This window comes from Balaenoptera acutorostrata, chromosome 3 (assembly GCF_949987535.1).
Source record: "Balaenoptera acutorostrata chromosome 3, mBalAcu1.1, whole genome shotgun sequence".
In the NCBI taxonomy this organism is placed as follows: domain Eukaryota; kingdom Metazoa; phylum Chordata; class Mammalia; order Artiodactyla; family Balaenopteridae; genus Balaenoptera; species Balaenoptera acutorostrata.
Window position 1 is genome coordinate 61,692,098 of NC_080066.1, and position 14,288 is coordinate 61,706,385.

General features: G+C 38.4%; 1 protein-coding gene and 1 long non-coding RNA gene across 16 annotated transcripts in view; one reads left to right on the forward strand and one right to left on the reverse strand.

The window, feature by feature from the left end:
- LOC130707469 (uncharacterized) overlaps positions 1-725 on the forward strand; it is a 44,407-nt gene extending 43,682 nt beyond the window's left edge. The window contains exon 3 of the long non-coding RNA XR_009007340.1: positions 577-725. This is a non-coding gene — a long non-coding RNA (uncharacterized LOC130707469). The remainder of the gene's footprint in view (positions 1-576) is intronic.
- Positions 1-14,288, reverse strand: part of PEAK1 (pseudopodium enriched atypical kinase 1) — a 289,101-nt gene that overhangs the window by 34,510 nt on the left and 240,303 nt on the right. For 13 of the 15 annotated variants that reach the window (XM_057541915.1, XM_007197657.2, XM_007197653.2 and 10 more), the window contains one exon: positions 7,398-7,591. The exons of 1 other annotated variant lie outside the window; for it this stretch is intronic. In XM_057541915.1, the coding sequence (XP_057397898.1) occupies positions 7,398-7,591 (194 nt within the window). Of the gene's footprint in view, positions 1-7,365; positions 7,592-14,288 lie in introns of those variants that run through there. One more of the 15 variants, XM_057541918.1, reaches the window with a different exon arrangement.

Consider the following 14,288-nt stretch of genomic DNA (forward strand, 5'->3'; position numbering starts at 1 on the left):
AAAAATCCTGATCATGTCCCTCTATCCAAAATTCTTCAGTGGCTCTCCATTTCCTATAGGTAAAAGATACACTCATTGTGATACATACATACCATTTATGATCTGGCCTTGTTTTTCCACTCTGTCCCATTTTGCCAACTCTGCCTCTTTCACTCTGCACTTAAGCTACCTTTAACTGAACATTCATTTTTCTATCAAGCTTCAGGCCTTTGTACATACTCTTCCCTCTACCTGGAATGTTCTCCCTTGCTTGTCAATCTGGCAAACAACTACTCTTCTTTCAAGCTTGAAAACTTAGTGACCCTCTCCTAGACTCCTCCAGGCAGGGGCTTTTATTGAACCTTTAAATACCTGCATCACAGCAACTATCACATGAGCTCCTAAGAGTCCAGCCCCCATGGCTGTCTTTCCCAAAGAGCAGAAGTCCTTGAAGATAGCACTAGTATTCCCAGTGCCTAGCCTGGTTCCCAGGAGATAGCTGGCACTCAACAAGCGAAAGTGTTAAAGCCAAAATAAATGGAATATGTTTTTCTATTTAAATTGTAATTTCAATATTCATCCTTAATCTTTTCCCAGGGCTCATGACAAGTAACACAGATGAGAACGGGAAGGGAGAGGACAACAGAAGAGATGATCATCACCAAACTGGGAAAGATGCACTGGAGTTTATAAATATAGATGCCACACAGCACACTGTGCACCAGCCTTGTCAAATAAGTAGGCCTCTCCTTGGCTGCCCCCAGCACTCACTGTATCATCCCCTGGCAGTGGGCATCAGCAACTTAGGAGGAAGGGTCCTAATCTATCTGGGCATTATTACTGTACTAGGTCCCACCACAGTTAAATGTAAGCACCAACTGGCAAACCACAGGGGACATCAACTTCATGCCAAATGATAAAACGAAGCTTTAAGACCACTTCAGGCTCAGGCTTAGCCTCAAATAAAGAGATACACGGACCACTTTAAGGAATGTCAGTGGTGTAGCAGCTGACAGACTCAATTTTTAAAGATCTCATTAATGAGAACCTCTCCAAAAACAGAGATTATTTATTTGGGGGTAAGTTATCTATGTAATTTGAATATTGCGCTCTGCCAACAAATTCCAGTACATGGGAAACTATTTTTAAATGTGAATGCAGCTAACTTAAAAGATAGGAACACAGTCTATAGTTTCTTTTTAAATAGAGATAATTACATTTTTAGGAAGTACAGCAAATTCACAAACAAATGTTCAGAGCTATCACTCTCACTTTTTTTTAAAACATCCAGATAATCTAAAAATGTGCAATTCTTTCATCTTTGGTTCAAATAGTTAACTTTGCATTGTGTGGCATAATGTCTGGCCCATAGAATTGTTATTCCTCAATAATTACTTGCTGAGTAAATGAATGAATGGTAATATACTCTTCAGAATGATTTTTTTTAAAGCTGCCATTTATGATGACATTACTCCATAATTACAACCATCAAGGCTGGCAATGTAATGACATTCCTTTAAGTTTATCTATTCTTTAAAATTTAACACTGATGGTCAATACATTGCCAAAGGAAGTTCTGGAGATAGAAGACTTTCAGGTGTTTTCTTTCAGTGTTTGAACGGTGCAGCCTTAAGGAGATGCTCTAGGTAAGCAAGATGAGAAATGTGGACAGTTTCACGTGGAAAGGAAACTGAGGTACGGCTTACATAATTCCTTAATTAGGAAACCCCTGATTAAGTCTCATTTTAGAAAAAAAAGCCAGCTGATAAATGGAACACACAAACTAGGATTTGAAATTTTCCTGTATGAACTTTCCTCAGGAGAGCTCAGTTTCCCTAACCTGAAACTTACCTAGTGAAATGCTAAGTCATTTTTGGCACATTCATCCAAACATGTTCTCAGCACCTTCTGTGTGTTTTAGATAACGTGCTAGGTTGTAGGCCCAAAGAAAGAGGAACAAGCCAAAATTCTGTCCAGTAAAGGGAGACTAGATAGATCTTTCTAAAAAGTAACGTCTAGAGTACTCGGTTAAAACGTGAGTGAAGGAGAGCTAAAGTCACCAACTAATTTCCAACAGAGTAGAAGTCATTACAAGATCCTGATTTCAGCAGGCTGATAAAGTAGTCAGGTGTGCCACATAAAAATCTAGCGATATTTCTTCTAGACATTTTGAGACAGACATAAGAAACATGGGGAAATGTTGAAGGTCTGATTTAAAAAACTTTCTATCACTTCTTTAGGAAATCATTTTGGTGGCAGATACCCTGCTAAATTCAGTTTCGGGTGTTTTAAAGTGTTATAGATCAGAGTTTGTTCAGTGATCACGTATCACCATCACCCAGAGGAAAACCATTACTCTGTCAGGCGCAACCTTCCTAAGCAGTTGTCAAGCGCATAAAAACCAATAATGATTTTTGTGCCCACAGAAGACAATGCAAATCCCCCAAATAACCAATTCTTTAAAGCAGTGCTGTCCAACAGAACCTTCTGTGATGACAGAAATGTTCTGTATCTGCATGTTGAATACAGCAGCTCTTAGGCACATGTGGCTATTGAGCACTTGAAGTGTTGCTAGTGAGACTGAAGAACTGAATTTTTATTTACATTTTAATGAATTTAAATTTAAATAGCCAGATGTGGCTAGTGGCTACCATACTGTATACTGTAGCTCTAAAATCTACAATTAATTCAGCTATAAACAAAATAAAGTTTGCTTTATAAGTTAAGGACAAGAAAAAAGGCAGCTGAATTAACCCTGGAGAGGGATCTCTAAGGTGAAAAACAAATGGATGGTTCGCATAAGTCGGTAGCTTTTTGTGGGAATGGTTGAATCACAACAGCTCTTGTTATACCATAGCAGAGAAAGGAAGCTGTCTCAAAGGTAGAGGTCTAACGGGAGATTCTGATGTACGGTAATCAAGGCCTATTCCAATCCAGTTTTGTTTTTTTTTTTTTGACTTATTAGTTTTCAGAACTATCTAAGAAATGTGGGAACTACAAAACAAATGCAAACCATGTCCCTTTGTTTCGCTATAACTAGCAGACTTTGGGGGACTGGGTCTGTTGCAGTACTTCGCTATTATTTGTTATCTCTCCTCTGGTCCCTGCTGGCCACCTTGGTGTCCTGTCTCCTCTATCATGTTTCACGCTCTCAGTCATCAGTTGTACAGGCAGCCCACAACTTTTTGGACTTGGATTTTGTTGCTCTGCTTATTCAACATTTCTAATAAACATTTAAAATTATTTCTGCTTTATGCTACATTTTCTGGCTAGCACATCAAACATACTGAAAAAAGAAAGCAACAGTATATTTTGGCGTAGAAATAAAGGAACTTCACAATTATTAAGCACTTCTATGTATCAAGTACTTCTTTTGCCATCAGCCCTACAAAGCAGATGCTACTACTATTCCCTCATGTCAGATGAGGAAACTGAAGCTCAGAGATGGTAAATAACTGACCCACAATCATGTAGGTGGGCAGTGATACAGCTGTCATATAAACCTAAACCTGTCTGATCCCCCAAACCTACATTTTTTCCCCTACTATATAACACCGCTTCCTAAGCCCACTTCACGATGCAATTTTCAGAAATAAATTCCACAGCAAAAATTATGGTAACCCTTAACTTCCCTCCTTCAGTTTCTTCCATCAGTCCATCCGTCCTCTGACTCATTTTTTTTTAAAAAAGAAGAAGAAATATGGAAAGAAAATGAAAAAGAAATATGTAACATGTGTTTGTGGAATGGTTCTAGAATATTTAAAAGGATCTGAAGCTATTATATTAAGAGGTTTTGTTTCCTTTTGGTCTTAAAACACACAATTTTTTTTTTTTTAAAGCTACCAGGGCATTAAATTATAAGAAATTACTCCAAGGGATAGTTTAAAACTTCATGCAAATGATTTATTGAAAATATTAAAAAAGGTAAGTTCCAAATGTCACCTGAAATACTTGTTCCATTAGGAAAAATAACAACAACAAAACAAAAAATTAAAACAAACAAAAAAAACACCTATCAGCTTGTAGAACTGATGGAGCCAACCCTATTACTCAGTTATTATTTTACCCACATAGTAAAACCTTTCCAAAGAAGCAACTAACCATGTATCATATCCTGTGGAGTCAAGGTATCACCACTTAAGCACTTAAGGAAAGTTAGGCAACATTTTATGAGTATCACATACTTTTAAAAGTAAAGCAATAGGTAGAAAGAAAGCTATTTTTCTGATGGGGCATCTGTAACTTGGTATTTTTGTACTCTAAGAAATCATAATCTTTTTAAAAAAAAGTCTTAACTTTTGTGTCTCAAAGTAGATGACTTAAAAAGAAAGGGGAGACAGCTGCAGCCCTTCAGTATCTTCTAAGAATTTAGTGGTTGCAATCATTATAGTCTAGTAATATAGACCAACTGGGTTCCAATCTTGGTTCAGTTCTTACAGGTTCTGTGACTCTGGGCACGGCACTCTGATGTACTTTCCTCATCTGAAAAATGGGGATAATAATTCCTAAGGTTGTTGTGAGGATTAAATGAGTTAATATATGTAAGGCACTTGGCATATTCATGAAAGCAATGCTCTATTTTTTTCTAACAATCTACATTAACTGAGACGATAATACGATAAAATAGTTAACTTTAACTGATGTGGGCAAATGGATATTTTTAAAGAAAAGATGCCATAAGATAACATACAATCAGTAAAAATTTTTATATATTTTACTGAGGATGTCATGAAAGAAATTTCAGTGCAGTAAGAATGTCTGAAATATAATTCCTGATATATTTGCTATCTGAGGACATATAGTAAATAAAAAATAAAAAAATAAAATTTTCATCTCATAATATGTCTCATAAAATGTAAAAGCATGGAAAAAGTTCAGTAAACCACTTGACTATAAAGTCTATTCCAACTGGAAAATGGTATCCAAGATGGTTGCTTGGGTAAACTGCAAGAGTTTACTCTCCCCTACCCACAAATCACAGAAGGCTTCAGGAACTTAGAATGGAAGTCTTCTCCTTATGGAATGTATTTTCAACTGCATGTGGGTTGTTATGATTGAGTTTCCCAAAAGGACATAGTAGAGCATTTCTCCAATAGTTTTACCTAACCTTTTGGTCTTCTTAAGAATGCCCTTATTTCCAAGTACACTAGCTGATCTTAGAATGACTTATCCTTACAATAACCTGATAGAGGAAAAAGACAAAGAAAGGAGGTGAGACACTAGGTAGAAGAATGCTTTGATATTATATGCCACTGGTTTCCAGACAGATGTGAGAATTGGTCAGTGGTCCATAAGAATCTTACTAGCGCTACGCATGTGGCAGTCCAGCTCATGCTACTCATCTCTCTCTTGACTTCATGGGAGACGAGCACTAAGAAATCCTTGTCCAGCCCCAAGCTTTGCTTTTCAGAAGGAAACTCGGTGACACTCAAGGGAGAGAGAGATCAGAAGTCACTGGGCAGTCAAGGAAGAAGAGTGAAGATGATTTCAAAATTGAATGATCTTTGTACTGATAAGTACATTCGAGATAATTTAGTTCAACCCTCTGTGTAGTGCAGGATTCGCCTTCACAGCATCTCTGAGAGATGATCCCTCAGGCTCTGCCTAAACACCTCCAATAACTGGGATCTTCCCTCCTCAAATCTGCTAGCTCCAAGCCAGAAATCTGGGATATATTATAAATTCTTTACATCATTCATATCCAATTAACCACTGAGGTATTTTACCTGTCAAATCTCTCTTAAATCTATTCACTGTTCCCCTTCCCCACTATCTTAGTTGAGGCCTTTCTTTCTCATCCCTTTATGTGGTTCTGCAATAGTATCCAACTACCAGATTTCCTGCTACCAAATAATTTGCCTCTAATTCATCCTCACATGGCAGCCTGCAGTGGACATTCTAAAACACAAATCTTTCTTTAGATTTTCTTTTTTTTTGATGTGGACCATATCGAACTTATTACGATACTGCTTCTGTTTTATGTTTTGGTTTTTTGGCCGCGAGGCATGTGGGATCTTAGCTCCCTGACCAGGATCGAACCCACACCCCCTGCACTGGAAGGTGAAGTCTTTTTTTTTTTTTTTTAATAAATTTATTTATTTACTTATGGCTGCATTGGGCCTTGGTTGCTGCTCGCGGGCTTTCTCTGGTTGCAGTGAGTGGGGGCTACTCTTAGTTGCGGTGCGTGGGCTTCTCATTGAGGTGGCTTCTCTTGTTGAGGAGCACAGGCTCTAGGCGTGTGGGTTTTGGTAGTTGTGGCTCGTGGGCTCTAGAGCGCAGGCTCAGTAGTTGTGGCGCACTGGCTTAGTTGTTCTGCGGCATGTGGGATCTTCCCGGACCAGGGCTTGAACCCGTGTCCCCTGCATTGGCAGGCGGATTCTTAACCACTGTGCCACCAGCGAGGTCCTGGAAGGCGAAGTCTTAACCACTGGACTGCCAGGGAAGTCCCTAAAACACAAATCTAATCATGTCATTCCTCTGCTTAAAACCCTTTACCCTTTAGTGGTTCACTACCACAAACAGCAAAAAAAATCTAAGGTTTTAGCCTGAAATGCATGATCTTGTCTAACTCTCCAGGGCACACCTCAGCAACACTAAACGGTTGTGTTATTCACACGTACCAAGCCGTTTCGCATCTCCATACTTTTTGCTCATGTGTTGCCTGTTCTTTGCTCATGTTGTTACTCTTCTTTCCCTCTGTCAACCAGCTAAATAAGTTCAGAAATTATCTCCAGGAAGGCATCTTTCTTTCTTTTTAAAAAAAATTTTATTTTATTTAAGTAATCAATTTTTTGTGTGTGTGGCTGCATCATGCAGCATGCGGGATCTTAGTTCCCTGACCAGGGATCGAACCCCTGCCCCCTGCAGTGGCAGCGCAGTCTTAACCACTGGACTGCCAGGGAAGTCCCCTGGAAGGCATCTTTTGACACCCTTCCCTGTATAATATAAAAATATTCTGTGTGGGGAATTCCCTGGCAGTCCGTTGGTTGGGACTCTGCGCTTTCACTGCTGCGGGCCCAGGTTCAGTCCCTGGTTGGGGAACTAGGATCCCGCTAGCTGCATGGCACGGCCAAAAAAACAAAACAAAAAAATTCCGTGTGAATCCTCTATCACTGCACTCATCATATTATACTGAAATTATTAACCAGTTCATCTCTTTCCCTCCAGGTGAGTCTCTCAAGGCAGGGACTATGTCAGAATCCTAGCACATGGCACAGGACTCATGGTAACAGGTGTTTAATATATGCCTAGTACATATTAAATACAGGACTTTTTCTGATGTGAGTTAAAATTTATAACTCCAATTTCCAACTTTTGCCCCATGGAACAATAAAAACCATCTTTCCAGGGAAATAAGCATTAGGCTGGTACATAAAAAGACAAACTTTAAATACTTTTTACGTGACGTTTGCACTTACCTAAGTTGCTGTATGTCGCACTACAGGGATTCGGGTCCATAGGACCTGAAATGTCTCCCTTTTCCTCTTCCCTTTCCAGTTCAGGCAGCGGCAATGCCGGTGTGACTGAAGTACAGCCCCCACCATCCTGCTTCACAACAACAGTGCTTGGATCCCGAGGAGAAAAATCCTCTGTCACTTCATGGGTCACGTGACTGAAACAAATCAGACCACCATCACACTGGCATTCAAAGGTTTTTGCTAAAATTTAGATTTATGGAAGGCACATATTGTCATAAATGTAAATAACTGGCCCTATAGTCACAGCAATGGGTCATAAACCCCAACATACTTGTCTGAATATAAGGCAGTCTTTCATGCAGGCAGATACTTCTCTCATATATATATTGGGATACTTGATACATACTTGATTCATACATATTGAGAATTCAGTGTGGTAGAGTAGCTATAGTAGGCTCAGAGGGAAGTTTGAGAATAACAGGTAAGGAGTGGAACTTTTTTTTTTTAGGTAGTAGGGGTAGAGGGAACCGAATGCTTAACTAGTTAAAGACTAATACACTAAAGTATTTAAGAAAGTATTTAGCATATTTACTATATTTACCATACTATAGTACAGTCATCCCTTGGTATCTGAAGGGGGCCGGTTCTAGGACCACCCACAGGATACCAAAATCCACAGATGCTCAAGTCCCTTACATAAAATGGCTGTAGTATTTGCATATAACGTACACACATCCTCCCATATACTTTAAATCATCTCTAGATTACTTATAATACCCAATACAATGTAAATGCTATGTAAATAGCTGTAAATACAATGTGAATGCTATGTAAGCAGTTGCCGGTGCACTGCAAATTCAATTTTTGCTTTTTGGAACTTTCTGGAATTTTTTTTCCTCTAATATTTTCAATCCATGGTTGGTTGAATCCGCAGATGTGGAACTCGCAAATAAAAAGGGTGAACTGTGCTATAATACTATAATAAATATGAAATACTTTACAGTATTTACTTTATTTAGTATATAGTATTTACTACACACTAAAGTATTTATGAAACTATTTAGTAAAGGATCAGGAGTAAAGTTGAGATTTAAAAAAGGAAGTAAAGCAATTATTTTAGGTAAACTGAGGCCTGGAAGCCTCGTTGCTAGGAGCACAGTGAAGCATCAACCTTTGCCTGTATGCATGCAGCAGGCAAGGCAAATGGAAAAGAAAGTTCTGACCTCTAGTTAATCTCATCTATTAAAATGAATCTGAAGCATCCCATTGGCCTCATACCAGAGGACGGTCATCCGTGATGCTTTGTGTTTCCCGATCTTGTTTCACTGCTGCCTGCTCATTTGCTTATAGCTATCTCTTCCAGTCTTCCCCACATCCCACCCTGCCTGAACTTCCAATTCTGTTGCTATAAAGCACAAGGGGGTGGAATGATTATTAAATGTTGGTGGAGAAAACCAGCCTAGTTAGAAAATCTCACTGGGCTGGTTCAATGAAACAAATTCAAAATCAGGCACCTTTAATGGTTTCTGGGCCTACTAAAAGTATTCCTAGACTGTCACACACTCACCAGCTAGCTTTTCTTCCTGTTTTTTTTTGTTTTTTGTTTTAATGGGCAAAGAGAAAGAACGAAAGGAAACATCTTATATACTGTTACATGTTATTTCTGGATTTTCAAATGGCAGTGAGTCATGGTGACATTTACAAGTTTCTTTAAAAGAGGTACTTTGTTTGATCATGTGTCATCAGAACATGTATCACCTGTGGATTTGAGGGAGTAGATCTGAAGGAGGAGTACTTTCTTATCAATTTTTCATTATGGAAATTATGCATGTGCCGGAACAGAAAAATAAGCCTTGAAGTCTGCTGGATATACAACTTTAAAAATATTCTTTCAAAGCTGGCAGAGCCAGAGGTCTCTCTATACTGAGAGTAAGCAATGAGTGGGAGGTACCATTATGGAATCTGGCTCTTGGGGATAGGGTGAGGTGGGAAGGGAACAGTTCACTAGCAGTCAACAGGGTGGTTTATGTAAAGGAGGCTTCACATGGTAAAGCATGCTGCCTCTTCTTAATGGGCTGCCTTAGGTTATCAACCCAAAACAAAGCTAGTTTCTCATAATATGGAACATCATAAATTCAAGGTAACAAGGGGGCTCTACTTCCATGCGTTAGCGAAGAAAAGCAAAGTGACACTTCTGAGACACTCTCAGATGCCACTTAGTGTCACTGAGAAGTTATCAACATGCTTCAGGAGAGGGAAAATGACCTTTGCTGGGCAAAAGTTAGTATAAGCCATTTTAAATTTCAAAGCAATAAATATAAAGTGATTAAAAAACATCATCCCCCTTTGACAGGAAAAACATTAAACCTCCAGACGCTCTCTTCTTATTCTCGAGTCAGGTTGAGAGGTTTCTAAAAAGGTGTTTTTAGGCTCCTAATCTCTGCAGCCTTGCTCTTGCCTTTTCTCTTACTTCCCCCAATCTCATCATTATTACTAAAAGGAAGCTCTCTTTTCCATTTGTCAAAAATGATTGGTGAAGGCGGGTTCAGAAACCATGACTCCACCCTCACTTGTCTGTTTTCCTCCCAGGGAATGGGCTATTTATATTAAGCCTATTGTAAAAACTACAAGAAAGAGTTGTTGCTATTAACCAGTGAGGAATTCCCTGGGCCTGTTCCCACATACATGAAACATAGCTCTGTACTCTTAAGGGGTTCTCAAAACAAAATATGGATGCTAAAAAGCAAGAAATATTAAAGACTCACCCACTGTACTCACTCATACAATTCCCCATTAAAGGAAATTCTACAGGGCCTTCTTCAGTCTGTTAATCATGTTCTGAAGCTCTGATGAACCATAGCTCCCACTGAGTTCTGGAGGACTACAAGTTGGGCGAGATATAAGAGGCTCGAATTCTGCACCTTAATATAACCCACTGCACCTTGACCTTTACCTGAGGGGTTTGGTCTGGGAAATGAGCCAAATTACCTTTGGGAAACTAAGCAAAGTGAAAGCTAGTTTTATTAACTCTTTGAGGACCAGGGCAGCACAACCTGTATTCTCTACAAAGGTCAGTTTTCACAAGCACATTTTAAATAAGTGCACTGGTATATTAAATCACCAGTTAAAACAACTGTCAACTATAAAGAACTATGCAAAAGAGTTGATGAAAGTTAAATCACATGGATTTGCAAATGGATACTAAGATGTTTAACCTGCATTTACAGTGACAGCAGTGTCTAAAAGGAAGAATTTTAAAAAATGCATCAATGATATGTCATGTCTTGATGCTTGAGGGAAGAAAAGCTCTTTGTATGATTAAAATGGTAAAAGAGAGGGGAAAGGAAGAGGTTTTGAGAGTTCAAGCTTAGATGTGGTAACATGCTGTGACTAAAAAATGAAAAAGAATCAATCAAGAACAGCATCAGAGAAGGTGATTCAGTCACTACGTATAAACAGACAAATTGTCCAGGAAGAAAAAAGGAAGTAAAATCCTATAATTAATTTATCTTAGGCATATTAATTTTATAAGGGAATATAATTTTTGACCATTGACTTTTTAATGTTTCATATTTAGATATAAAATCAGAAAACCCTCCCAAATAGTAATATGACACTTTCCAACAAAGTGGTTAACCACTGACTTTTCATTGGGAAATGTTTGATGTAATGGAGGAAACACCAAAACAGGAATCAGAGAACCCAGATTATGTTTCCCTATTACTTTGATCTTCTGTACAAACTAGATGAAAACATCAGGAGGGAGATAATGGAGAAAATGAAAAGTTCCCCCATTTTGTCCATGAGATAGATGGTTAAAAAAAAAATTATTTAAAATGAAATTACAAGAAATCTACTAGGATTTCTAATACAATATATCTTAGCACATCTTGAAGTAGCAAATAATGATGAAGGTAACGATTTTTTTCAGGATAAGTACAAGTTGATATTCATTATTATAAAACAGAACTGTTAACTGATACATGGCCCACAGAGAGGAAGTTATGGCTTTCCTATTCCTGCTATTTAAATTCATGTTGAAACGATCCCTAGTTCTGTAATGCAGTGTAGGATATCTGTAATAACTACGGCATTGACATCTAGGTCCTTGATCATCAGGCTGGGTCAAACCCTGACATTGCCTGCTCTTTTCCTGGACCTTCAGCATTTGTTCTGCTTTCAGAATGGGAGATATCACACATTTCTTTTTACCTCAAACTCTTTGACCAACTTTTCATTAATGACCAGTTTTTAATTGAGATTTGGTAATGTCTGACCTGACACAAAAAAATTACGTCGCAATCTCCACAAAGACACATCTTATTTTCTGAACATGGAGGATGAACTTAAGGTATTCAAAGGAAATGGTAACATTGTTACAGATTTGTCTGTAATACAAATGAATCCCTTGGTAAGTTTATATCTCAACAGTCTGCAATATTCATACATATAATTCAAAGCCGCAGAAGCAATCTCCTGCGGGAAGCTCACTTGGCTTACCCAGGTGGTAGGATTAATCATTACACCATCAAATGAAATAATCCTTTTTTTTTTTTCCCCTGGCATATTCATTCAAGACAGATTTTGGTAGAAATTCTGTTAATGTCTGAATATACTTTTTTAAAAGGCAAATCAAATGCCACATTAGAAAGGATTAAAGGCCTTTATGTATCCAAGTATTTCCACGATTTCAGTTCAACTTTTTCTTCAAATTCAACCACCTTCATTCAGCTTCAGAAGGGACAGTAAATGAAATCAGGCTTCTATATAGACCATCTGCCTCTTGGGGCAAATGGTATCCTAAATTCCCATTTGCCAGCTCTCTTCAGCAGCTGCATCTGTCTTTAGTTGTCCAAGTCAGCCAATAAGCAAATGCGTGATTTTTAAAACCTCCTTTTACCCCTAAAGATCAGATCAAAGCAATCAGAAACAGCATTTCATGGTTTTATTACTGGTTTCCAAAGCTGCTTATTTCTGGAGTTGCTGGGGATGATGAACCTTTGCAGAAATGGGATGTGAATCAACACGAGGAGGAAAGATCAAAGTTATCGAATCCCACACTGTTTATCTACTAAAAGGGGGAAAAACTCCATTTCCTTCTGTCTCTCTACCTCTAGGACCTCCCACCAATATGACATTTCTTAATCCTATCTTAGTTTCCAGGTCATCTACTTGATTTCGCTACACTTTCCAATTACTGGCATTCTCAGGTAGAAAAGTGTTGTGTCCATTGATCACTATCTTAGTGTCTCCAATTTTCCACTAAGCCTTCTGTAGTCTTTAACTGAAAACTTCAAGCTTCTTATCCTGGACTGAGATTAACCTTTAACTGAGATCTGATGAGTTCTTGCTAATACATCTAACACAGTCTGGCCAGACAAAGGTAGCTCTTCCTGGTGTGAATGAAGTGGCTAGGTCTTGGGATGGGGAAGACTGGCAGCCATGTGCAAGGTCTTGAATAGACTCTAATTTCCAGATACTGCACAGTTTCAATTTTTTTTTCTTTAACAAATGTGTTTTTTTTCTTTAACAAATTTTTTCTTTAGCAAATTAAAAGTGTCTTCAAGGCACTAGACTGCAAGACAGCAAAGTAGATAAAAACACAGGCCACTGTAAATCACTGTCACCTTCACAATACTAAGAAAAATTAGTTTTAAAATCCTATGAAATAAAAATTCAGAATGGCATCTGTACAAATTAACAGAAAAGATAAATTAATCTTGGAAAAGAGCAAAAAAATAGGGCTGCTTTTCTCAATAACAGAGGTGTGGAAGGAGATTCTCAGCGTCACCATTTGGCCTTAGCTCACTTCTAAAGAATGGGGTCAGATATTGATGTTTATTTCCTGGAAAGGCAAGGTATGAGAAGAAAATATCAACACGCCTCTCTAACAGGACTAACCTAAGGACGATATGGAACAGTCATTTTCGGGTCCTGGACATTTCCCGCATGCCCAGAAGCTCTGGAGAAGTGAGTCACTGCACCTTTCCCCGATGTCCTCTTATCTCCCTCAACTGCCCGTTTGCCCTTTGAGTCGGGGAAGCGAGATGATTATGTATGCTAAACTCTCCAGAACATGGCAGGCTCGCTGAAGGAATGGATATAGGGAGGGAACAGGAACCAACACTGCTCAGAACCTATTCCTACTCTACACTGCACAAGCTGCACACTATTCTGTTTAACTCACAAAAACACCTCAAGAGGTAAAGGCGATTATTCTCACTTTACAGATAGGGAAACCAAGACTGAAAAAAGTGAAATCAGTTGTCTAAGGTTATGTGTGTACTTAGGTGACAGAGTCAGGATCTGAATTCGATACTATGCAACTCTAACATCCGTGTTCTTTCCACCACACTGATACCATTAGGTAAGCCTGGTGCATTGTAAAGATTCAAGAATAAATGCTTGATTATGAAGATGAAGAAGTAAAAGTGTTTTGAAAAGAAAAAAGCTATTATTGAAATGTGGGGTATTAATGATTACAGATGCATTCTTTTGAAAAATTCTAAACAAAGTCATTGTTTACATTGCAAAAGGATTTCTTTACATGGGAACTGCTCTGGTATAGAAAGACTGTGTTTATAGATGTTTGGCTTCCTAATAATAATCACCACCACTACCTCCACATTTGCTGACTGCTAGGTACTGTGTGCTTAAATATATATCTCCTAACAATAATACTCTGAGTAAGGGTTGTTATTCCCATAATAGCAAAAGATAATAGTAGCCAAAACTTACACAGTGCTTATTATGTCCCTGTTCTAAGCCATGTCTCTCAACAGTGGCACTATTGACATTTTGGACCAGATAATTGTCGTGGAGGGCTGTCCTGTGCGTAGTAGAATCACACTAACATCTCTTACCTTCTATCCAATAGGTGTTGGAATTACT